The sequence below is a fragment of the Xenopus tropicalis genome, chromosome 6 (assembly GCF_000004195.4).
Source record: "Xenopus tropicalis strain Nigerian chromosome 6, UCB_Xtro_10.0, whole genome shotgun sequence".
Taxonomy (NCBI): Eukaryota; Metazoa; Chordata; class Amphibia; order Anura; family Pipidae; genus Xenopus; species Xenopus tropicalis.
Genome location: NC_030682.2, coordinates 152,759,329 through 152,783,269, shown reverse-complemented (window position 1 = coordinate 152,783,269; position 23,941 = coordinate 152,759,329). Strand labels below are relative to the sequence as shown.

The window sequence follows — 23,941 nt, the reverse complement described above, 5'->3', positions numbered from 1 at the left end:
CAGTCGGTTCCTGCCCACAGTCAGTCGGTTCCTGCCCCACAGTCAGTCGGTTCCTGCCCCACAGTCAGTCGGTTCCTGCCCCACAGTCAGTCGGTTCCTGCCCCACAGTCAGTCGGTTCCTGCCCCACAGTCAGTCGGTTCCTGCCCCACAGTCAGTCGGTTCCTGCCCCACAGTCAGTCGGTTCCTGCCCCACAGTCAGTCGGCTCTTGCCCCAGTCACTCAGCTCCAGTGCCATCAGTCAGTCGGTTCCTGCCCCACAGTCAGTCGGTTCCTGCCCCACAGTCAGTCGGCTCTTGCCCCACAGTCAGTCGGCTCTTGCCCCAGTCACTCAGCTCCAGTACCATCAGTCAGTCGGTTCCTGCCCCACAGTCAGTCGGTTCCTGCCCCACAGTCAGTCGGTTCCTGCCCCACAGTCAGTCGGCTCTTGCCCCAGTCACTCAGCTCCAGTACCATCAGTCAGTCGGTTCCTGCCCCACAGTAAGTCGGCTCTTGCCCCAGTCACTCAGCTCCAGTACCATCAGTCAGTCGGTTCCTGCCCCACAGTCAGTCGGTTCCTGCCCCACAGTAAGTCGGCTCCTGCCCCACAGTCAGTCAGTTCCTGCCCCACAGTCAGTCAGTTCCTGCCCCACAGTCAGTCAGTTCCTGCCCACAGTCACTCGGCTCCTGCCCCACAGTCACTCGGCTCCTGCCCCACAGTCAGTCGGTTCCTGCCCCACAGTCAGTCGGTTCCTGCCCCACAGTCAGTCGGTTCCTGCCCCACAGTCAGTCGGTTCCTGCCCCACAGTCAGTCGGTTCCTGCCCCACAGTCAGTCGGTTCCTGCCCCACAGTCAGTCGGTTCCTGCCCCACAGTCAGTCGGTTCCTGCCCCACAGGTCCCCACAGTCAGTCGGTTCCTGCCCCACAGTCAGTCGGTTCCCCCAGTCGGTTCCTGCCCCACAGTCAGTCGGTTCCTGCCCCACAGTCAGTCGGTTCCTGCCCCACAGTCAGTCGGCTCTTGCCCCAGTCACTCAGCTCCAGTGCCATCAGTCAGTCGGTTCCTGCCCCACAGTCAGTCGGTTCCTGCCCCACAGTCAGTCGGTTCCTGCCCCACAGTCAGTCGGTTCCTGCCCCCACAGTCAGTCGGCTCTTGCCCCAGTCACTCAGCTCCAGTGCCATCAGTCAGTCGGTTCCTGCCCCACAGTCAGTCGGTTCCTGCCCCACAGTCAGTCGGTTCCTGCCCCACAGTCAGTCGGCTCTTGCCCCAGTCACTCAGCTCCAGTGCCATCAGTCAGTCAGTTCCTGCCCCACAGTCAGTCGGTTCCTGCCCCACACTCAGTTGGTTCCTGCCCCTTTTCTCTCTCTCACATTTATGTCCCTCCTACCTGTCTCAGTGATCTGCCCCTATGGGCAACGGGACTTTTCCACAATTAGCCCTGGCCCCACCTTCCCACTCAGGATATAAACAAATCCGCCACCCAGAGGAGAAGGTCCAACAGTCACAGTTATCACTACACGCAGCCCAGCTTGGGCCCCAGGGCCCCCCATTACACTTGCACCATTCATTAATCCCACATGGAAAATATCAGCAGGTGCGCAACCCCCTTGGGCCCCTCCTTTAACCCCTCAGCTGCCAGATCAAATGCCAAACATCTCCCTGCAGCACAGGAGCATTGGATCTGCTGTGGCACCTACTGTGTGTGCTGCTTGGCAGAGCATGATGGGAAATATCTGTGCAGCACCCCCAATCACATGCACCCCAGACCCACGGGCACCTACCTTTATAGCGCTCTCGCACGTCCTCGTAGGCTTGGATAAAGTCCTGCTCCTCTGCATTGGGAGGCAAGTTGTGCACATTAAAGCCGGCCATGGCAATCACTTGCCTGCTAGCCCCCCAGATATTCTGCCCTCTCCCCAATACCCCCTCTGGCTTTGCTGCCCTCTCCCTAATACCCCCTCTGGCTTTGCTGCCCTCTCCCTAATATCCTCTCTGGCTTTGCTGCCCTCTCCCTAATACCCCCTCTGGCTTTGCTGCCCTCTCCCTAATACCCCCTCTGGCTTTGCTGCCCTCTCCCTAATACCCCCTCTGGCTTTGCTGCCCTCTCCCTAATACCCCTCTGGCTTTGCTGCCCTCTCCCTAATACCCCCTCTGGCTTTGCTGCCCTCTCCCTAATACCCCTCTGGCTTTGCTGCCCTCTCCCTAATACCCCTCTGGCTTTGCTGCCCTCTCCCCAATACCCCCTCTGGCTTTGCTGCCCTCTCCCTAATACCCCTCTGGCTTTGCTGCCCTCTCCCTAATACCCCCTCTGGCTTTGCTGCCCTCTCCCTAATACCCCTCTGGCTTTGCTGCCCTCTCCCTAATACCCCCTCTGGCTTTGCTGCCCTCTCCCTAATACCCCTCTGGCTTTGCTGCCCTCTCCCTAATACCCCCTCTGGCTTTGCTGCCCTCTCCCTAATACCCCTCTGGCTTTGCTGCCCTCTCCCTAATACCCCCTCTGGCTTTGCTGCCCTCTCCCTAATACCCCCTCTGGCTTTGCTGCCCTCTCCCTAATACCCCCTCTGGCTTTGCTGCCCTCTCCCTAATACCCCTCTGGCTTTGCTGCCCTCTCCCTAATACCCCCTCTGGCTTTGCTGCCCTCTCCCTAATACCCCCTCTGGCTTTGCTGCCCTGTGTGTTCCCCCTGCCGCCTGTATGTGCCCTCCTCCCCAGCACGGCTGTCTGGCTCCCCCAGTCCCACTCGCACACACATACCCATAGTCCGTCAGATCCCAAAAAGCAGCAGCAGCCAAACCCCCCAGCAGGGTCACTCCTAAGCCCCTCCCCCTTAAAGCAACAGCTGCCTCTCACTCCAGCACCTGATTGGGGCAGTCCCACCGAGCACTGGGTGGCACCGGGGCAACTGAAGTGCAGGAACATTATTTAGACCTGTCGGCATAAGTTACCCTGGGGCCTGGCACATTATTTGCCCCCAAAAAGTAGTAGGATTTCTCAGGGAGGCAAATAAAAACTGCGCCACATGCAGAGTGAGAACTACCCACACAGCGAGGGCACAACTACCCACACAGCGAGGGCACAACTACCCACACAGCGAGGGCACAACTACCCACACAGCGAGGGCACAACTACCCACACAGCGAGGGCACAACTACCCACACAGCGAGGGCACAACTACCCACACAGCGAGGGCACAACTACCCACACAGCGAGGGCACAACTACCCACACAGCGAGGGCACAACTACCCACACAGCGAGGGCACAACTACCCACACAGCGAGGGCACAACTACCCACACAGCGAGGGCACAACTACCCACACAGCGAGGGCACAACTACCCACACAGCGAGGGCACAACTACCCACACAGCGAGGGCACAACTACCCACACATAACCTAGAGACTACTCTTTCTCCCCAAGGTACTACTCCCCCCCTCGCCAGTAGCAGTTACTACTCTCTCACACAGTAGGAACCCAATTTCCCCAGGACACAGTAACATCCAAGCCCCTCCCCGTGGGCGGGCCCTGTAGTGAATCAGTTCATGGGAAGCAGTTGACGGACACGGAATTCCCTGACGGATGTGGCAGAAGGATTGGGGGCCGGGGCAGTTGGATCGTTCCCTCCCAGGGGCCGGGGCAGTTCCTTATCAGACTTCAAAGGGAAAGCAAATGTCTCCCCGGTAACTCGGCCTCTGACTGAATTTGCAGAGAGGAGGAGGGTGATCAGCCTTCCTCACCAACTCTCCCCCACGCCCACACTGCCCCCATGTCCCCACTGCCCCAACTGCCCCCATGCCCACACTGCCCCCATGCCCACACTGCCCCAACTGCCCCCATGCCCACACTGCCCCCATGCCCACACTGCCCCCATGCCCACACTGCCCCCACGCCCACACTGCCCCCACGCCCACACTGCCCCCACGCCCACACTGCCCCACGCCCACACTGCCCCCACGCCCACACTGCCCCCACGCCCACACTGCCCCCACGCCCACACTGCCCCCCATGCCCACACTGCCCCCATGCCCACACTGCCCCATACCCACACTGCCCCCATGCCCACACTGCCCCATACCCACACTGCCCCATGCCCACACTGCCCCCCATGCCCACACTGCCCCCCATGCCCACACTGCCCCAACTGCCCCCATGCCCACACTGCCCCCCATGCCCACACTGCCCCCCATGCCCACACTGCCCCCATGCCCACACTGCCCCCATGCCCACACTGCCCCCATGCCCACACTGCCCCCCATGCCCACACTGCCCCCCATACCCACACTGCCCCCCATGCCCACACTGTCCCCATACCCACACCGCCCCCATACCCACACTTCCCCCATGCCCACACTCCCCCCATGTAAAGTGCTAAGGGTGGCCATACAGTAAGGTGGCATGGGGCAGTTGTGGTACAGTAAGATGAAATGGGTAGCCATGGTAACATTAGGCAGAGTGGGGCAGCCGTGGTACAGTAAGGTGGCATAGCACTGGGCAGCTATAAATTGCCCCACAGTTACTGTTACTCCCGGCATCCCCCCCCCCCGGGCACTACCTTATTAACCCTAACGTTACTGCATGGCACGGGCAGGCATGGTGCCACCTCTCGGATATTGTGGGCAGAGACAGGTACAATATAATGGTACATTCCATTTACCCCACGTGGGGGCGGGCAGCACAGTGCGGTGCTTTACATAGAGATAATGGGGCATTTCTAGTTACTCATTGACCCAAATACAAACAGAACCAGCGCCAGTCATGGGCCCACAAACTGCTGCTGTAATCACAGGAATGTGGTGGCACCGAAGGCCAATAGCCTGCTGGGCATTTACATCTCTATAGGGCAGAACCAGGAGAATAATTATATAGCCCCGGGGGCACAGGGATAGTAGCGCCCCAATGAGACGCCCAATGAGATGCCCCAATGAGACGCCCAGTGAGACAGTCGCCAATAACCCTCCCTTCTTAGGAGCCGACTGTCTGAAAGACTACGGGATTCTGCTATTTACAGCACTGCAGCGTGGCGAGGCCTTATGGCACATAGTTACATAGAAAAAGCTGTAAAGGAGGCGGAGACACAGGTAAGCAGTCCTGCAGTGCCCCGCCCCCCAATCTGACATGCAACTGGCAGAATCTTACTGACAGGGAGTTGTACGGCCCCCACTCCCTGCACCTTCCCAAACCACCTACCCTATATACTCCCGGCATCTACCCTCCCTACTCCCTATATACTCCCGGCACCAACCCTCCCTACTCCCTATATACTCCCGGCATCTACCCTCCCTACTCCCTATATACTCCCGGCACCAACCCTCCCTACTCCCTATATACTCCCGGCACCAACCCTCCCTACTCCCGATATACTCCCGGCACCTACCCTCCCTACTCCCGAAATACTCCCGGCACCTACCCTATATACTCCTGGCATCTACCCTCCCTACTCCCTATATACTCCCGGCACCAACCCTCCCTACTCCCTATATACTCCCGGCACCTACCCTATATACTCCCGGCATCTACCCTCCCTACTCCCTATATACTCCCGGCACCAACCCTCCCTACTCCCTATATACTCCCGGCACCAACCCTCCCTACTCCCTATATACTCCCGGCACCTACCCTCCCTACTCCCTATATACTCCCGGCACCAACCCTCCCTACTCCCTATATACTCCCGGCACCAACCCTCCCTACTCCCTATATACTCCCGGCACCTACCCTCCCTACTCCCTATATACTCCCGGCATCTACCCTCCCTACTTCATATATACTCCCGGCACCTACCCTCCCTACTCCCTATATACTCCCGGCACCTACCCTCCCTACTCCCTATATACTCCCGGCACCTACCCTCCTACTCCCTATATACTCCCGGCACCTACCCTCCCTACTCCCTATATACTCCCGGCACCTACCCTATATACTCCCGGCATCTACCCTCCCTACTCCCTATATACTCCGGCACCAACCCTCCCTACTCCCTATATACTCCCGGCACCTACCCTCCCTACTCCCTATATACTCCCGGCACCAACCCTCCCTACTCCCTATATACTCCCGGCACCAACCCTCCCTACTCCCTATATACTCCCGGCACCTACCCTCCCTACTCCCTATTACTCCCGGCATCTACCTCCCTACTTCATATATACTCCCGGCACCTACCCTCCCTACTCCCGATATACTCCCGGCACCTACCCTCCCTACTCCCGATATACTCCCGGCACCTACCCTATATACTCCCGGCATCTACCCTCCCTACTCCCTATATACTCCCGGCACCAACCCTCCTACTCCCTATATACTCCCGGCACCTACCCTATATACTCCCGGCATCTACCCTCCCTACTCCCTATATACTCCCGGCACCAACCCTCCCTACTCCCTATATACTCCCGGCACCTACCCTCCCTACTCCCTATATACTCCCGGCACCAACCCTCCCTACTCCCTATATACTCCCGGCACCTACCCTCCCTACTCCCTATATACTCCGGCATCTACCCTCCCTACTTCATATATACTCCCGGCACCTACCCTCCCTACTCCCTATATACTCCCGGCACCTACCCTCCCTACTCCCTATATACTCCCGGCACCTACCCTCCTACTCCCTATATACTCCCGGCACCTACCCTCCCTACTCCCTATATACTCCCGGCAGCTACCCTCCCTACTCCTATATACTCCCGGCACCTACCCTCCCTACTCCCTATATACTCCCGGCACATGGCACCTACCCTCCCTACTCCCTATATTACTCCCGGCACCTACCCTCCCTACTCCCTATATACTCCCGGCACCTACCTCCCTACTCCCTATATACTCCCGGCACCTACCCTCCCTACTCCCTATATACTCCCGGCACCTACCCTCCCTACTCCCTATATACTCCCGGCACCTACCCTCCCTACTCCCTATATACTCCCGGCACCTACCCTCCCTACTCCCTATATACTCCCGGCACCTACCCTCCCTACTCCCTATATACTCCCGGCACCTACCCTCCCTACTCCCTATATACTCCCGGCACCTACCCTCCCTACTCCCTATAAACTCCCGGCACCTACCCTCCCTACTCCATATATACTCCCGGCACCAACCCTCCCTACTCCATATATACTCCCGGCACCTACCCTCCCTACTCCCTATATACTCCGGCAGCCTACCCTCCCTACTCCATATATACTCCCGGCACCAACCCTCCCTACTCCATATATACTCCCGGCACCTACCCTCCCTACTCCATATATACTCCCGGCACCAACCCTCCCTACTCCATATATACTCCCCGGCACTACCCTCCCTACTCCATATATACTCCCGGCACCTACCCTCCCTACTCCATATATACTCCCGGCACCAACCCTCCCTACTCCCTATATACTCCCGGCACCTACCCTCCCTACTCCATATATACTCCCGGCACCAACCCTCCCTACTCCCTATATACTCCCGGCACCTACCCTCCCTACTCCATATATACTCCCGGCACCTACCCTCCCTACTCCATATATACTCCCGGCACCTACCCTCCCTACTCCATATATACTCCCGGCACCTACCCTCCCTACTCCATATATACTCCCGGCACCTACCCTCCCTACTCCATATATACTCCCGGCACCAACCCTCCCTACTCCATATATACTCCCGGCACCTACCCTCCCTACTCCATATATACTCCCGGCACCAACCCTCCCTACTCCATATATACTCCCGGCACCTACCCTCCCTACTCCCTATATACAGTGGAGGAAATAATTATTTGACCCCTCACTGATTTTGTAAGTTTGTCCAATGACAAAGAAATGAAAAGTCTCAGAACAGTATCATTTCAATGGTAGGTGTAACAGTGGCAGATAGCACATCAAAAGGAAAATGGAAAAGATAACTTTAAATAAAAGATAGCAACTGATTTGCATTTCATTGAGTGAAATAAGTTTTTGAACCCCTACCAACCATTAAGAGTTCTGGCTCCCACAGAGTGGTTAGACACTTCTACTCAATTAGTCAACCTCATTAAGGACACCTGTCTTAACTAGTCACCTGTATAAAAGACACCTGTCCACAGAATCAATCAATCAAGCAGACTCCAAACTCTCCAACATGGGAAAGACCAAAGAGCTGCCCAAGGATGTCAGAGACAAAATTGTAGCCCTGCACAAGGCTGGAATGGGCTACAAAACCATTAGCAAGAAGCTGGGAGAGAAGGTGACAACTGTTGGTGCGATTGTTGGAAAATGGAAGGAGCACAAAATGACCATCAATCGACCTCGCTCTGGGGCTCCACGCAAGATCTCACCTCGTGGGGTGTCAATGATTCTGAGAAAGGTGAAAAAGCATCCTAGAACTACACGGGAGGAGTTAGTTACTGACCTCAAATTAGCAGGGACCACAGTCACCAAGAAAACCATTGGAAACACATTGCACCGCAATGGATTAAAATCCTGCAGGGGCTCGCAAGGTCCCCCTGCTCAAGAAGGCACATGTGCAGGCCTGAAGTTTGCCAATGAACACCTGAATGATTCTGTGAGTGACTGGGAGAAGGTGCTGTGGTCTGATGAGACCAAAATAGAGCTCTTTGGCATTAACTCAACTCGCTGTGTTTGGAGGAAGAAAAATGCTGCCTATGACCCCCAAAACACCGTCCCCACCGTCAAGCATGGGGGTGGAAACATTTTGCTTTGGGGGTGTTTTTCTGCTAAGGGCACAGGACAACTTATTCGCATTAACGGGAAAATGGACGGAGCCATGTATCGTGAAATCCTGAACGACAACCTCCTTCCCTCTGCCAGGAAACTGAAAATGGGTGGTGGATGGGTGTTCCAGCACGACAATGACCCAAAACATACAGCAAAGGCAACAAAGGAGTGGCTCAAGAAGAAGCACATTAAGGTCATGGAGTGGCCTAGTCAGTCTCCGGACCTTAATCCAATAGAAAACCTATGGAGGGAGCTCAAGCTCAGAGTTGCACAGAGACAGAAACCTTAGGGATTTAGAGATGATCTGCAAAGAGGAGTGGGACCAACATTCCTCCTAAAATGGGCGCAAACTTGCTCATCAATTACAAGAAACGTTTGGCCTCTGTGCTTGCAAACAAGGGCTTTTCCACTAAGTATTAAGTCTTTTTTTGTTAGAGGGTTCAAAAACTTATTTCACTCAATGAAATGCAAATCAGTTGCTATCTTTTATTTAAAGTTATTTTTTCGATTTTCCTTTTGATGTGCTATCTGCCACTGTTACACCTACCATTGAAATGATACTGTTCTGAGACTTTTCATTTCTTTGTCATTGGACAAACTTACAAAATCAGTGAGGGGTCAAATCATTATTTCCTCCACTGTACTCCCGGCACCAACCCTCCCTACTCCATATAAACTCCCGGCACCTACCCTCCCTACTCCATATATACTCCCGGCACCTACCCTCCCTACTCCATATATACTCCCGGCACCTACCCTCCCTACTCCCTATATACTCCCGGCACCTACCCTCCCTACTCCCTATATACTCCCGGCACCTACCCTCCCTACTCCCTATATACTCCCGGCACCTACCCTCCCTACTCCCTATATACTCCCGGCACCTACCCTCCCTACTCCATATATACTCCCGGCACCTACCCTCCCTACTCCCTATATACTCCCGGCACCTACCCTCCCTACTTCCCTATATACTCCCGGCACCTACCCTCCCTACTCCCTATATACTCCCGGCACCTACCCTCCCTACTCCCTATATACTCCCGGCACCTACCCTCCCTACTCCCTATATACTCCGGCACCTACCCTCCCTACTCCCTATATACTCCCGGCACCTACACTCCCTACTCCCTATATACTCCCGGCACCTACCCTCCCTACTCCCTATATACTCCCGGCACCTACCCTCCCTACTCCCTATATACTCCCGGCACCTACCCTCCCTACTCCATATATACTCCCGGCACCTACCCTCCCTACTCCCTATATACTCCCGGCACCTACCCTCCCTACTCCATATATACTCCCGGCACCTACCCTCCATGGTTATATATATATAATTTATTTATTACTGGCCCTGCCTGCCATGGGACATACCAAATTGGGGGGGTGTATCCCCAGTCACAGGCCAAACTCACGGACAGGAAGCAGCTGCGTCACTACTTCCTGTTATTTGCCCTTTAGCCACTGGCCTGATACTAAATATAATGATAATCCTTATGCTCGTAGCTGGGGGCTTTCTGTTGTGTCACATGTATATGATCTGAATACCAACACATCTGGCCCTTTCCCTACACCTTCTTGTGGTGTTTGCACCAGCCCCTGAAGGTGCCCATCTGCCCTACAGTCCAACCAATCTGCACATTACTGTGGGGTGGCACTGCCCCCTGCTGGCGCTTCCCCCCCTTCTTTTCTTGGCAAGTTAACTCCTTATACTCCAGAGCCCACGGGGCCCAAACTCAGTGTCTCCTCCAAACGCTTCAGTCAGGGTTACAAATCTGCCCCTTCAGTCTGTTCCAGGGGCACCAAGTGAGCCCACAATCAGGGCAACTGCCCTTGGTTCTGTAACTCTGTAGCCTTCCAGCCCCCTAACTACACTACAGGTAACTCCAAAGGGAGCGCCATGCACATCCGACCAACACACAACAACCCTGTGTTATACATTTGTCTGGCTACACTCCTACTCAATAGGAACTGACAGGACTATCAGAGGGGCAACACACTGCCCTACACAACAATGGGTACAATCCAACTCTGCAGGACATGGAGGAATTCTTTACTAAGCTGCGCCCCAAGCGGCGCCCCAAGCTGCCCCCCAAGCTGCGCCCCAAGCTGCCCCCAGGGGCCTATAGGAGAGACACTCCCAGCCACACAATCAGATCTGTTGGATTTAATACCAGAGACTCCCACAATGGGAACTTTCTATATGCTTCCTACAATACACAAAGAAGGTACCCCTGGGCGGCCGATAGTATCTGGGATTGGCTGGGTGGGGCAGATCTTGGAACCTATAGTATCTGGGATTGTACTGACGGAGGGGTATCAGGCTGGGTGGGGCAGATCTTGGAACCTATAGTATCTGGGATTGTAGTGACGGAGGGGTATCAGGCTGGGTCGGGCAGATCTTGGAACCTATAGTATCTGGGATTGGCACTGCCGGGGGGGTATCAGGCTGGGTCGGGCAGATCTTGGAACCTATAGTATCTGGGATTGTACTGACGGAGGGGTATCAGGCTGGGTCGGGCAGATCTTGGAACCTATAGTATCTGGGATTGGCACTGCCGGGGGGGGTATCAGGCTGGGTCGGGCAGATCTTGGAACCTATAGTATCTGGGATTGTACTGACGGAGGGGTATCAGGCTGGGTCGGGCAGATCTTGGAACCTATAGTATCTGGGATTAGCACTGCCGGGGGGGGGTATCAGGCTGGGTCGGGCAGATCTTGGAACCTATAGTATCTGGGATTGGCACTGCCGGGGGGGTATCAGGCTGGGTCGGGCAGATCTTGGAACCTATAGTATCTGGGATTGGCACTGCCGGGGGGGGTATCAGGCTGGGTCGGGCAGATCTTGGAACCTATAGTATCTGGGATTGGCACTGCCGGGGGGGGTATCAGGCTGGGTCGGGCAGATCTTGGAACCTATAGTATCTGGGATTGGCACTGCCGGGGGGGGTATCAGGCTGGGTCGGGCAGATCTTGGAACCTATAGTATCTGGGATTGGCACTGCCGGGGGGGTATCAGGCTGGGTCGGGCAGATCTTGGAACCTGCTGTAAGGGGTACAACAAGCTATTTCCAAGGGATCTGCTGAACAAACCGGCAGGTATAGGGCCACTCCCAGAGGGCACCATGTTGGCAGCAATGGCATCACTTTATACAAACATTCCACATACAGATGGTACAGCTGCCTGGGGAAGGAGGGCCGACCCCCCCGGGCAGTTACACAACTGACTGAGTTGCCCTGACACACAATCACTTCCTATTCAGGCAGGAAATATCTCTACAGGAGATGGGACCCAGTGTGGGTACCCACTCTGTACCCCAATATGCCAATCTGTTCATGGCTAAATTGGAAGAGGACTTTCTCTCCGCCTGTAACACAAGCCCCTGACCTACCCCCGCTACACAGGCGGCATATTCATAATCTGGGCCGGTACCGAACCAGAACTCAGTTTCACAAACAATTTCCCCCAACTATCAATGTAAAACTGAGCTACTCCCCCCCCCCCACTCACACTCACACTCACTTTCTAGATACAAACATTCATATCAGGGAGAATAGTTACAAACCCCCATATATCCAAAGCCAGCGGATAAACCATCTAATGTACAATAGCTTTGCCCCGACCCCCCCAAACACTCACCTACAGCCGGGCTCTGCCATATAATGGGGTATGTTCTACTGAAAGGGACCCCCCCAAACACTCACCTACAGCCGGGCTCTGCCATATAATGGGGTATGTTCTACTGAAAGGGACCCCCCCAAACACTCACCTACAGCCGGGCTCTGCCATATAATGGGGTATGTTCTACTGAAAGGGACCCCCCCAAACACTCACCTACAGCCGGGCTCTGCCATATAATGGGGTATGTTCTACTGAAAGGGACCCCCCCAAACACTCACCTACAGCCGGGCCCTGCCATATAATGGGGTATGTTCTACTGAAAGGGACCCCCCCAAACACTCACCTACAGCCGGGCCCTGCCATATAATGGGGTATGTTCTACTGAAAGGGACCCCCCCAAACACCCACCTACAGCCGGGCTCTGCCATATAATGGGGTATGTTCTACTGAAAGGGACCCCCCAAACACTCACCTACAGCCGGGCCCTGCCATATAATGGGGTATGTTCTACTGAAAGGGACCCCCCCAAACACTCACCTACAGCCGGGCCCTGCCATATAATGGGGTATGTTCTACTGAAAGGGACCCCCCCAAACACTCACCTACAGCCGGGCCCTGCCATATAATGGGGTATGTTCTACTGAAAGGGACCCCCCCAAACACTCACCTACAGCCGGGCCCTGCCATATAATGGGGTATGTTCTACTGAAAGGGACCCCCCCAAACACTCACCTACAGCCGGGCTCTGCCATATAATGGGGTATGTTCTACTGAAAGGGACCCCCCCAAACACTCACCTACAGCCGGGCTCTGCCATATAATGGGGTATGTTCTACTGAAAGGGACCCCCCAACTATAAACACTCAGAGCCGACTTCACTAACAGGGGCTACAGCCCAAGGATTGGGGGTCAGTACATCCCTACAGCCCCCGGGATCCCCAGAAGTCGACTTCTACAATACAAACAAATGGAATTCCTCTCGGGGTCACATACACCCCCAACTAAAGCCCCTCAGGGAAATAGCCAGGGATCTACAGTGCTCACTCCATAAGGATGAGGGGCTCCCAAACATATTCCCAGACCCCCCAAACCTAAAGGCTAATAACAAGAAGGGCCTTAATACAACCCAACAAACATGGAACCTACCCCTGTGGCAAAAAACATGCAAAACCTGCCCCCACGTCTGTAATTCAGCCAAATACAGATTCCGGACACATTAGAGGCTACACAGTCAGTAGCCGGATATCTCTATACACAGTCAGTAGCCGGATATCTCTATACACAGTCAGTAGCCGGATATCTCTATACACAGTCAGTAGCCGGATATCTCTATACACAGTCAGTAGCCGGATATCTCTATACACAGTCAGTAGCCGGATATCTCTATACACAGTCAGTAGCCGGATATCTCTATACACAGTCAGTAGCCGGATATCCTATACCAGTCAGTAGCCGGATATCTCCATACACAGTCAGTAGCCGGATATCTCCATACACAGTCAGTAGCCGGATATCTCCATACACAGTCAGTAGCCGGATATCTCCATACACAGTCAGTAGCCGGATATCTCCATACACAGTCAGTAGCCGGATATCTCTATACACAGTCAGTAGCCGGATATCTCTATACACAGTCAGTAGCCGGATATCTCCATACACAGTCAGTAGCCGGATATCTCCATACACAGTCAGTAGCCGGATATCTCCATACACAGTCAGTAGCCGGATATCTCTATACACAGTCAGTAGCCGGATATCTCTATACACAGTCAGTAGCCGGTAGCACTTATGTGGGGTCCCATCCCCCTCAGTTACCCACAAAGCACTTTGGTTCTGCCCATTCACACTCTGGGGTCCCCACGACTCCCCTCATCGGAAGCAGGAAATGCAGGTAAACATGTGACACAAGATTAGGGTGCACATTCCCACAATGCCGCGCTCCATGCGTTGTTCTTCTAGGCCCCAGGCCCCCCCCCCCCCCGGGCACCAACGTGAGAAAACGTACTTGTATCCATGGAAACACTACACAGACAGAAAAATGGAGGGAAAGTCATTGCCCAGAATTCCCTCTCACAGACACTCTGGGAACCAACTGCTTCCTGTATGGCAGCTGCCCTGGGGCGGGTTGCCATGGTAACGGTTTGGGCTACTTTTTGGAGCCTTGGTGGGTTTGTAATTTGAAAACTAACCGACTTTTTTTTACCCCTAGTGTCCCTAGCATGTCTCCCCCAGTGCATGTTGGGTAATACCATTTTTATTTAACAATAAGCCGACAGCCAAGGTTACTGTGAAACTACATTAGTTTTGGGCTGCCATTCCCACACAAAGCCCTGATTGGCTGCCGGGGGGGGAGACACTTTTCTGCTATTATATTTTTATTATCAGACTCTGAGCGATTAGCGGCACCCATTCCTGTCCCCCATAAAGTGTCATCATTACCAGGAACAGCCCCCTAAGTTTGCCCATAGCCTGTACAGAGAGATACCATAAAACTATGGCACATAGGGATTCCCCTGTACTAAGCACAATTCAGCAGGAACAGCCCCCTAAGTTTGCCCATAGCCTGTACAGAGAGATACCATAAAACTATGGCACATAGGGATTCCCCTGTACTAAGCACAATTCAGCAGGAACAGCCCCTAAGTTTGCTCATAGCCTGTACAGAGAGATACCATACAACTATGGCACATAGGGATTCCCCTGTACTAAGCACAATTCAGCAGGAACAGCCCCTAAGTTTGCTCATAGCCTGTACAGAGAGATACCATAAAACTATGGCACATAGGGATTCCCCTGTACTAAGCACAATTCAGCAGGAACAGCCCCCTAAGTTTGCCCATAGCCTGTACAGAGAGATACCATAAAACTATGGCACATAGAGATTCCCCTGTACTAAGCACAATTCAGCAGGAACAGCCCCCTACGTTTGCTCATAAAAGTAACAATAAAAGTAACAACCAATCGACTCACCCGCAATCCTAATGACGGCCCTCTCAGCTGCGTCCAGCACCGACCCCCTCCCCGAGGCTGAGGACGAGCGCTTCACCCGCTGGTTCTTGGACAGGTTCCAGGGCAGCGTGTCCCCTAGGGTGGGTGACCCACTGCTGGCGCTGGAACTGTCCTCCGCCATCCGGGACCGGTCCTTCCTGTCCAGCGACATCAGCTCCTGTAAGAGACGGCTTGTGTAAGCAACATGGCAGCTCCCACCACAGACAAGTGCAGGGCGTGCAGCCTCCTCTCTCTCCCTCCTAAACAAACGAGTGCACGTATGTGCGTGTGAGGGAACACGTGTGCAGCTCTACAAAGATTTCCAGGATTAAGAGATTTTGGAAAAAATTCCAGCCTATTGCTCCTGCCCCCGGGGCAGAACCGGGAGACTGATGGTGCAGATCACTGATTTAGGCACGAGAGGTTGCACTCTGCCCTGTAGTTGCTGCTTTACTGCAACTCCCATGATCCTCAGCAGGATGTACTTGCTGGAAATCACAGGAGGAATCTGCACCAATCCCACCACAGATGTCAAGCCACGCCCCCCAACCATCCATGCACCAATCAGCATTTCAGCTCATAAGGGCAGAAGGCAGCAGGGCCCTAAGGGAGTAGGAGACATTGCCCAGGGGCAGGAGCATATGGCCCCCCAGATGGGCAGAACCTGGGGTGTAGGTGGGGCAGAAAGACCGAGAACAAAACAACCTGCAGTTGGTCTTTATATCTTCATTTATTCTTCTGTGCCTCTACATCCTGGCATTCAAAAGGTAACTATAAAAAATGTCCCTAGCAACAAAATGGAATGGGTAGGTCTCAGCCCCACAGCCCTGATTTGATGGTTTAACCCCCTGTGCTGCACACTCTGTGCGAGGGGACTAGTTAGTCTTTCCCCATCACCTACAGCAACTGGTAACATCCTGTGTAACGAGTATTACTCAATCCCCCCCCCTATAGTTATCAGCTGTGAGTCAGTAACGGCACATTGCCTCCCCTCCCCCCCATCTCCCCAACCTACAGTCACCCCCCTACAATCCCAACTGTGCCCTTGCCCCCTCCAATAACCCCCAGGGTGCCCCACTGTAACCCTCCTATTCCCCCCCAGGGTGCCCCTGTAACCCTCCTATTCCCCAGGGTGCCCCCCTGTAACCCTCCTATTCCCCCACAGTGTCTCCCACTGTACCTCCTTTCCCCCAGGGTGCCCCACTGTAACCCTCCTATTCCCCCCAGGGTGCCCCACTGTAACCCTCCTATTCCCAGGGTTGCCCACTGTAACCCTCCTATTCCCCAGGGTGCCCCCCTGTAACCCTCCTATTCCCCCCAGGGTGCCCACTGTAACCCTCCTATTCCCCCAGGGTGCCCCCCTGTAACCCTCCTATGTCCCCCCCAGGGTGCCCACTGTAACCCTCCTATTCCCCCCCAGGGTGCCCCCTGTAACCCTCCTATTCCCCCCAGGGTGCCCCACTGTTAACCTCCTATTCCCCCACAGTGTCTCCCACTGTAACCCTCCTATTCCCCACAGTGTCTCCCACTGTAACCCTCCTATTCCCCCCAGGGTGCCCACTGTAACCCTCCTATTCCCCCCAGGGTGCCCACTGTAACCCTCCTATTCCCCCAGGGTGCCCCCCTGTAACCCTCCTATTCCCCCCACAGTGTCTCCCACTGTAACCCTCCTATTCCCCCCAGGGTGCCCCACTGTAACCCTCCTATTCCCCCAGGGTGCCCCACTGTACCCTCCTATTCCCCCCCAGGGTGCCCACTGTAAGCTCCTATTCCCCCTCCAGGGGTGCCCCACTGTAACCCTCCTATTCCCCCCAGGGTGCCCCACTGTAACCCTCCTATTCCCCCCAGGGTGCCCCACTGTAACCCTCCGAGGGTGCCTCCACTGTAACCCTCCTATTCCCCCAGGGTGCCGCCCTGTAACCCTCCTATTCCCCCACAGTGTCTCCCACTGTAACCTCCTATTCTTGCCCCACTGTAACCCTCCTATTCCCCCAGGGTGCCCACTGTAACGCTCCTATTCCCCCAGGGTGCCCCTCTGTAAACCTCCTATTCCCCCCCAGGGTGCCCCACTGTAACCCTCCTATTCCCCCAGGGTGCCCCCTGTAACCCTCCTATTCCCCCCAGGGTCAGTGTTCTCCCCAACTGTAACCTCCTATTCCCCCACAGTGTCTCCCCACTGTAACCCTCCTATTCCCCCCAGGGTGCCCCACTGTAACCCTCCTATTCCCCCCCAGGGTGCCCCACTGTAAACCCTCCTATTCCCCCCAGGGTGCCCCCCTGTAACCTCCTATTCCCCCACAGTGTCTCCCCTGTAACCCTCCCTATTCCCCCCCAGGGTGCCCCACTGTAACCCTCCTATTCCCCCCCAGGGTGCCCCACTGTAACCCTCCTATTCCCCCCAGGGTGCCCCACTGTAACCCTCCTATTCCCCCCAGGGTGCCCCACTGTAACCCTCCTATTCCCCAGGTCTCCACTGTAACCCTCCTATTCCCCCCAGGGTGCCCACTGTAACCCTCCTATTCCCCCCAGGGTGCCCCACTGTAACCCTCCTATTCCCCCCCCAGGGTGCCCCCCTGTAACCTCCTATTCCCCCCCAGGTGCCCCCACTGTAACCCTCCTATTCCCCCAGGGTGCCCCACTGTAACCCTCCTATTCCCACATTGTCTCCCACTGTAACCCTCCTATTCCCCCAGGGTGCCCACTGTAACCGCTCCTATTCCCCCAGGGTGCCCCACTGTAACCCTCCTATTCCCCCAGGGTGGCCCCCTGTACCTCCTATTCCCCCACATTGCCTCCCACTGTAACCCTCCTATTCCCCAGGGTGCCCCACTGTAACCCTCCTATTCCCCCCAGGGTGCCCCCTGTAACCCTCCTATTCCCCCACATTGCCTCCCACTGTAACCCTCCTATTCCCCCCAGGGTGCCCCCCTGTAACCCTCCTATTCCCCACATTGCCTCCCACTGTAACCCTCCTATTCCCCCAGGGTGCCCCCCTGTAACCCTCCTATTCCCCCAGGGTGCCCCACTGTAACCCTCCTATTCCCCCCCAGTGTGCCCCACTGTAACCTCCTATTGCCCCCAGTGTGCCCCACTGTAACCCTCCTATTGCCCCCCCCAGGGTGCCCCCACTGTAACCCTCCTATTCCCCCCCCAGTGCCTCCCCCCGTTAACCCTCCTATTCCCCCCCCCCAGTGTCTCCCCCGTAACCCCTCCTATTCCCCCCCAGTGTCTCCCCCGTAACCCTCCTATTCCCCCCCCAGTGGTCTCCCCCATAACCCTCATATTCCCCTCAGTGTCTCCCCCATAACTCTCCTATGCCCCCCCAGTGTCTCCCCCTGCCCCCTACACTCTCAGTGTCTTTCCTTTAACCCTCCTATTCCCCCCAGTGTCTCCCCTTAACTCTTCTATGCCCCCCCAGTGTCTCCCCTGTAACCCTCCTACATCCCCCAGTGTCTCCCCCCGTAACCCTCCTATTCCCCCCCCCAGTGTCTCCCCCATAACCCTCCTATTCCCCTCAGTGTCTCCCCCATAACCCTCCTATTCCCCCCTGTGTCTCCCCTTAACTCTTCTATGCCCCCCAGTGTCTCCCCCTGTAACCCTCCTACATCCCCCAGTGTCTCCCCATAACCTCCTATTCCCCCCAGTGTCTCCCCTGTAACCCTCCTACATCCCCCAGTGTCTCCCCCGTAACCCTCTTATTCCCCCCAGTGTCCTCCCAGTAACCCTCCTATTCCCCCCAGTGTCTTCCCCTTAACTTCCCTACACCCCCCAGTGTGCCCCCCTGTAACCCTCCTACACTCCCAGTGTCTTCCCTTTAACCCTCCTATTCCCCCCAGTGTCTTCCCCTTAACTCTTCTATGCCCCCCAGTGTCTCCCCTGTAACCCTCCTACATCCCCCAGTGCCTCCCCCGTAACCCTCCTATTCCCCCAGTGTCTCCCCAGTAACCCTCCTATTCCCCCCAGTGTCTCCCCAGTAACCCTCCTATTCCCCCCAGTGTCTCCCCATAACCCCCCTATTCCCCCCAGTGTCTCCCCCATAACCCTCCTATTCCCCCCCAGTGTCTTCCCCTTAACTCTTCTATGCCCCCCAGGGTCTCCCCCATAACCCCCTATCCCCCAGTGTCCCCCCCCCCTGTAACCCTCCTATTCCCCCCAGTGTCTCCCCTGTAACCCTCCTACATCCCCCAGTGTCTCCCCCGTAACCCTCCTATTCCCCCCAGTGTCTCCCCCGTAACCCTCTTATTCCCCCAGTGTCCTCCCCTGTAACCCTCCTACATCCCCCAGTGTCTCCCCCGTAACCCCTCCTACATCCCCCAGTGTCCTCCCCCGTAACCCTCCTATTCCCCCAGTGTCTCCCCTGTAACCCTCCTACATCCCCCAGTGTCTCCCCCAGTAACCCTCCTATTCCCCCCAGTGTCTTCCCCTTAACTTCCCTACACCCCCAGTGTGCCCCCCTGTAACCCTCCTACACTCCCAGTGTCTTCCCTTTAACCCTCCTATTCCCCCAGTGCCTCCCCAGTAACCCTCCTATTCCCCCCAGTGTCTCCCCAGTAACCTCCTAATTCCCCCCCAGTGTCCTCCCCCATAACCCTCCTATTCCCCCAGTGTCTTCCCCTTAACTCTTCTATGCCCCCCAGTGTCTCCCCCATAACCCCTCCTATTCCCCCAGTGTCTCCCCTGTAACCCTCCTATTCCCCCCAGTGTCTCCCCTGTAACCCTCCTACATCCCCAGTGTCTCCCCGTAACCCTCCTATTCCCCCCAGTGTCTCCCCGTAACCCTCTTATTCCCAGTGTCTCCCTGTAACCCTCCTACATCCCCCAGTGTCCTCCCCGTAACCCTCCTACTCCCCAGTGTACTCCCGTAACCCTCCTATTCCCCCCAGTGTCTCCCCTGTAACCCTCCTACATCCCCCAGTGTCTTCAGTAAACCCTCCTATTCCCCCAGTGTCTTCCCTTAACTTCCTACACCCCCCAGTGTGCCCCCCTGTACCCTCCTACACTCCCAGTGTCTTCCCTTTAACCCTCCTATTCCCCCCAGTGTCTCCCCCATAACCCTCCTATTCCCCCAGTGTCTTCCCCTTAACTCTTCTATGCCCCCAGTGTCTCCCCTGTAACCCTCCTACATCCCAGTGTCTCCCCCGTAACCCTCCTATTCCCCCAGTGTCTCCCTGTAACCCTCCTACACCCAGTGTCTCCCCCGTAATCCTCTTATTCCCCCAGTGTCTCCCCTGTAACCTCTCTTCTCCCCCCAGTGTCTCCCCGTAACCCTCCTATTTCCAGTGTCTCCCCTGTAACTCTACATCCCCCAGTGTCTCCCCCGTAACCCTTTATTTCCCCCCAGTGTCTCCCCTGTAACCCTCCTACATCCCTCAGTGTCTCCCCCAGTAACCCTCCTATTCCCCCCAGTGTCTCCCCTTAACTCCACTACACCCCCAGTGTGCCCCCTGTAACCCTCCTAACTCCCAGTGTCTCCCCTGTAACCCTCCTACATCCCCCAGTGTCTCCCCCGTAACCCTCTTATTCCCCCCAGTGTCTTCCCTGGTAACCCTCCTATTCCCCCAGTGTCTCCGCCTGTAACCCTCCTACATCCCCCAGTGTCTCCCCTGTAACCCTCCTACATCCCCCAGTGTCTCCCCCGTAACCCTCTTATTCCCCATGTGTCTCCCCTGTAACCTCCTATTCCCCAGTGTCTCCCTGTAACCCTCCTACATCCCCCAGTGTCTCCCCTGTAACCCTCCTACATCCCCCAGTGTCTCCCCCGTAACCCTCCTATTCCCCCCAGTGTCTCCCCTGTAACCCTCCTACATCCCCAGTGTCTCCCCCGTAACCCTCTTATTCCCCCAGTGTCTCCCCTGTAACCCTCCTATTCCCCCCAGTGTCTCCCCCGTAACCCTCCTATTCCCCCCAGTGTCTCCCCTGTAACCTCCTACATCCCCCAGTGTCCTCCCCCGTAACCCTCTTATTCCCCAGTGTTCCCCTGTAACCCTCCTACATCCCCCAGTGTCTCCCCAGTAACCCTCCTATTCCCCCCAGTGTCTCCCCTTAACTCCACTACACCCCCCCAGTGTGCCCCCCTGTAACCCTCCTACACTCCCAGTGTCTCCCCTGTAACCCTCCTACATCCCCCAGTGTCTCCCCCGTAACCCTCTTATTCCCCCCAGTGCTCCCTGTAACCTCCTATTCCCCCAGTGTCTCCCCTGTAACCCTCCTACATCCCCCAGTGTCTCCCCTGTAACCCTCCTACATCCCCCAGTGTCTCCCCCGTAACCCTCCTATTCCCCCCAGTGTCTCCCCTGTAACCCTCCTATTCCCCCCAGTGTCTCCCCTGTAACCCTCCTACATCCCCCAGTGTCTCCCCCGTAACCCTCCTATTCCCCCCAGTGTCTCCCCTGTAACCCTCCTACATCCCCCAGTGTCTCCCCTGTAACCCTCCTACATCCCCCAGTGTCTCCACCGTAACCCTCCTATTCCCCCCAGTGTCTCCCCTTAACTCCCCTACATCCCCCAGTGTGCCCCCCGTAACCCTCCTATTCCCCCCAGTGTCTCCCCTGTAACCCTCCTACATCCCCCAGTGTCTCCCCTGTAACCCTCCTACATCCCCCAGTGTCTCCCCCATAACCCTCCTATTCCCCCAGTGTCTCCCCTGTAACCCTCCTACACCCCCCAGTGTCTCCCCTGTAACCCTCCTACATCCCCCAGTGTCTCCACCGTAACCCTCCTATTCCCCCCAGTGTCTCCCCCTTAACTCCCCTACATCCCCAGTGTGCCCCCTGTAACTCTCCTATACCCCCAGTGTGCCCCCCTGTAACCCTCCTATTCCCCCCCCAGTGTGCCCCCCTGTAACCCTCCTATTCCCCCCCAGTGTGCCCCCCTGTAACCCTCCTATTCCCCCCCAGTGTGCCCCCCTGTAACCCTCCTATTCCCCCCCCAGTGTGCCCCACTGTAACCCTCCTATTCCCCCCCAGTGTGCCCCACTGTAACCCTCCTATTCCCCCCCCCAGTGTGCCCCCCTGTAACCCTCCTATTCCCCCCCCAGTGTGCCCCCCCTGTAACCCTCCTTTCCCCCCCCAGTGTGCCCCCTGTAACCCTCCTATTCCCCCCTAGTGTCTCCCCTGTAACCCTCCTACATCCCCAGTGTCTCCACCGTAACCCTCCTATTCCCCCCAGTGTCTCCCCCTTAACTCCCCTACATCCCCCAGTGTGCCCCCCTGTAACTCTCCTATACCCCCAGTGTGCCCCCCTGTAACCCTCCTATTCCCCCCCCAGTGTGCCCCCCTGTAACCCTCCTATTCCCCCCCAGTGTGCCCCCCTGTAACCCTCCTATTCCCCCCCCAGTGTGGCCCCCCTGTAACCCTCCTATTCCCCCCCAGTGTGCCCCACTGTAACCCTCCTATTCCCCCCAGTGTGCCCCACTGTAAACCTCCTATTCCCCCCCAGTGTGCCCCCCTGTAACCCTCCTATTCCCCCCCCCAGTGTGCCCCCCTGTAACCCTCCTTTCCCCCCCCCCAGTGTGCCCCCTGTAACCCTCCTATTCCCCCCCAGTGTGCCCCCCTGTAACCCTCCTATTCCCCCCAGTGTGCCCCACTGTAACCCTCCTATTCCCCCAGTGTGCCCCACTGTAACCCTCCTATTCCCCCCCCCAGTGTGCCCCCCTGTAACCCTCCTATTCCCCCAGTGTGCCCCACTGTAACCCTCCTATTCCCCCCAGTGTGCCCCCCCTGTAACCTCCTATTTCCCCCCAGTGTGCCCCACTGTACACCCCTATCCCCAGGCCCCACCCCCTATTCCCCCCCCAGTGTGCCCCCCTGTAACCCTCCTATTCCCCCAAGTGTGCCCCCTGTAACCCTCCTATCCCCCAGTGTGCCCCCTGTAACCCTCCTATTCCCCCCAGTGTGCCCCACTGTAACCCTCCTATTCCCCCCCCCAGTGTGGCCCCCCCTGTAACCCTCCTATTCCCCCCCAGTGTGCCCACTGTAACCCTCCTATTCCCCCGCCCCCCTGTAACCCTCCTATTCCCCCCAGTGTGCCCCACTGTAACCCTCCTATTCCCCCCCCCAGTGTGCCCACTGTAACTCCTATTCCCCCCAGTGTGCCCCACTGTAACCCTCCTATTCCCCCCCAGTGTGCCCCACTGTAACCCTCCTATTCCCCCCCCCCTGGGTGCCCCACTGTAACCCTCCTATTCCCCCCTGGGTGCCCCACTGTAACCCTCCTATTCCCCCCCCTGGGTGCCCCACTGTACCTCCTATTCGCCGCCGCCAGGGTGCCCCACTGTAACCTCCTATTCCTCCCCCAGGGGCCCCTGTAACCCCTTCCCCCCCAGGGCCCACTGTAACCTCCTATTCCCCCCCCCCAGGGTGCCCCACTGTAACCCTCCTATTCCCCCCAGTGTCTCCCCCATAACCCTCCTATTCCCCCCCAGTGTCTCCCCTATAACCCTCCTATTCCCCCCAGTGTCTCCCCTTAACTCTCCTATGCCCCCCAGTGTCTCCCCCATAACCCTCCTATTCCCCCCAGTGTCTCCCTTAACTCTTCTATGCCCCCCAGTGTCTCCCCTGTAACCCTCCTACATCCCCCAGTGTCTCCCCCGTAACCCTCCTATTCCCCCCAGTGTCTCCCCTTAACTCTCCTATGCCCCCCAGTGTCTCCCCCA

The 23,941-nt window shown here is 56.4% G+C and overlaps 2 protein-coding genes across 7 annotated transcripts in view; one reads left to right on the top strand and one right to left on the bottom strand.

Annotated features, from left to right (window-relative positions):
• The window catches only part of plec (plectin), a 161,323-nt gene that overhangs the window by 135,814 nt on the left and 1,568 nt on the right, over positions 1–23,941 (bottom strand). For 3 of the 6 annotated variants that reach the window (XM_031903875.1, XM_031903876.1, XM_031903877.1), the window contains exon 2: positions 15,271–15,466. In XM_031903875.1, the coding sequence (XP_031759735.1) occupies positions 15,271–15,460 (190 nt within the window). In that variant the 5' untranslated portion in view covers positions 15,461–15,466. Of the gene's footprint in view, positions 1–1,756; positions 2,679–2,729; positions 2,749–15,270; positions 15,467–23,941 lie in introns of those variants that run through there. The other 3 variants (XM_031903882.1, XM_031903884.1, XM_031903888.1) reach the window with 2 other exon arrangements.
• Positions 15,861–23,941, top strand: part of LOC116411514 (fucolectin-1-like) — a 48,449-nt gene continuing 40,368 nt past the window's right edge. Inside the window, exon 1 of the mRNA XM_031903898.1 lies at positions 15,861–16,055. The gene's annotated coding sequence lies outside the window, so the exon portion shown is untranslated. The remainder of the gene's footprint in view (positions 16,056–23,941) is intronic.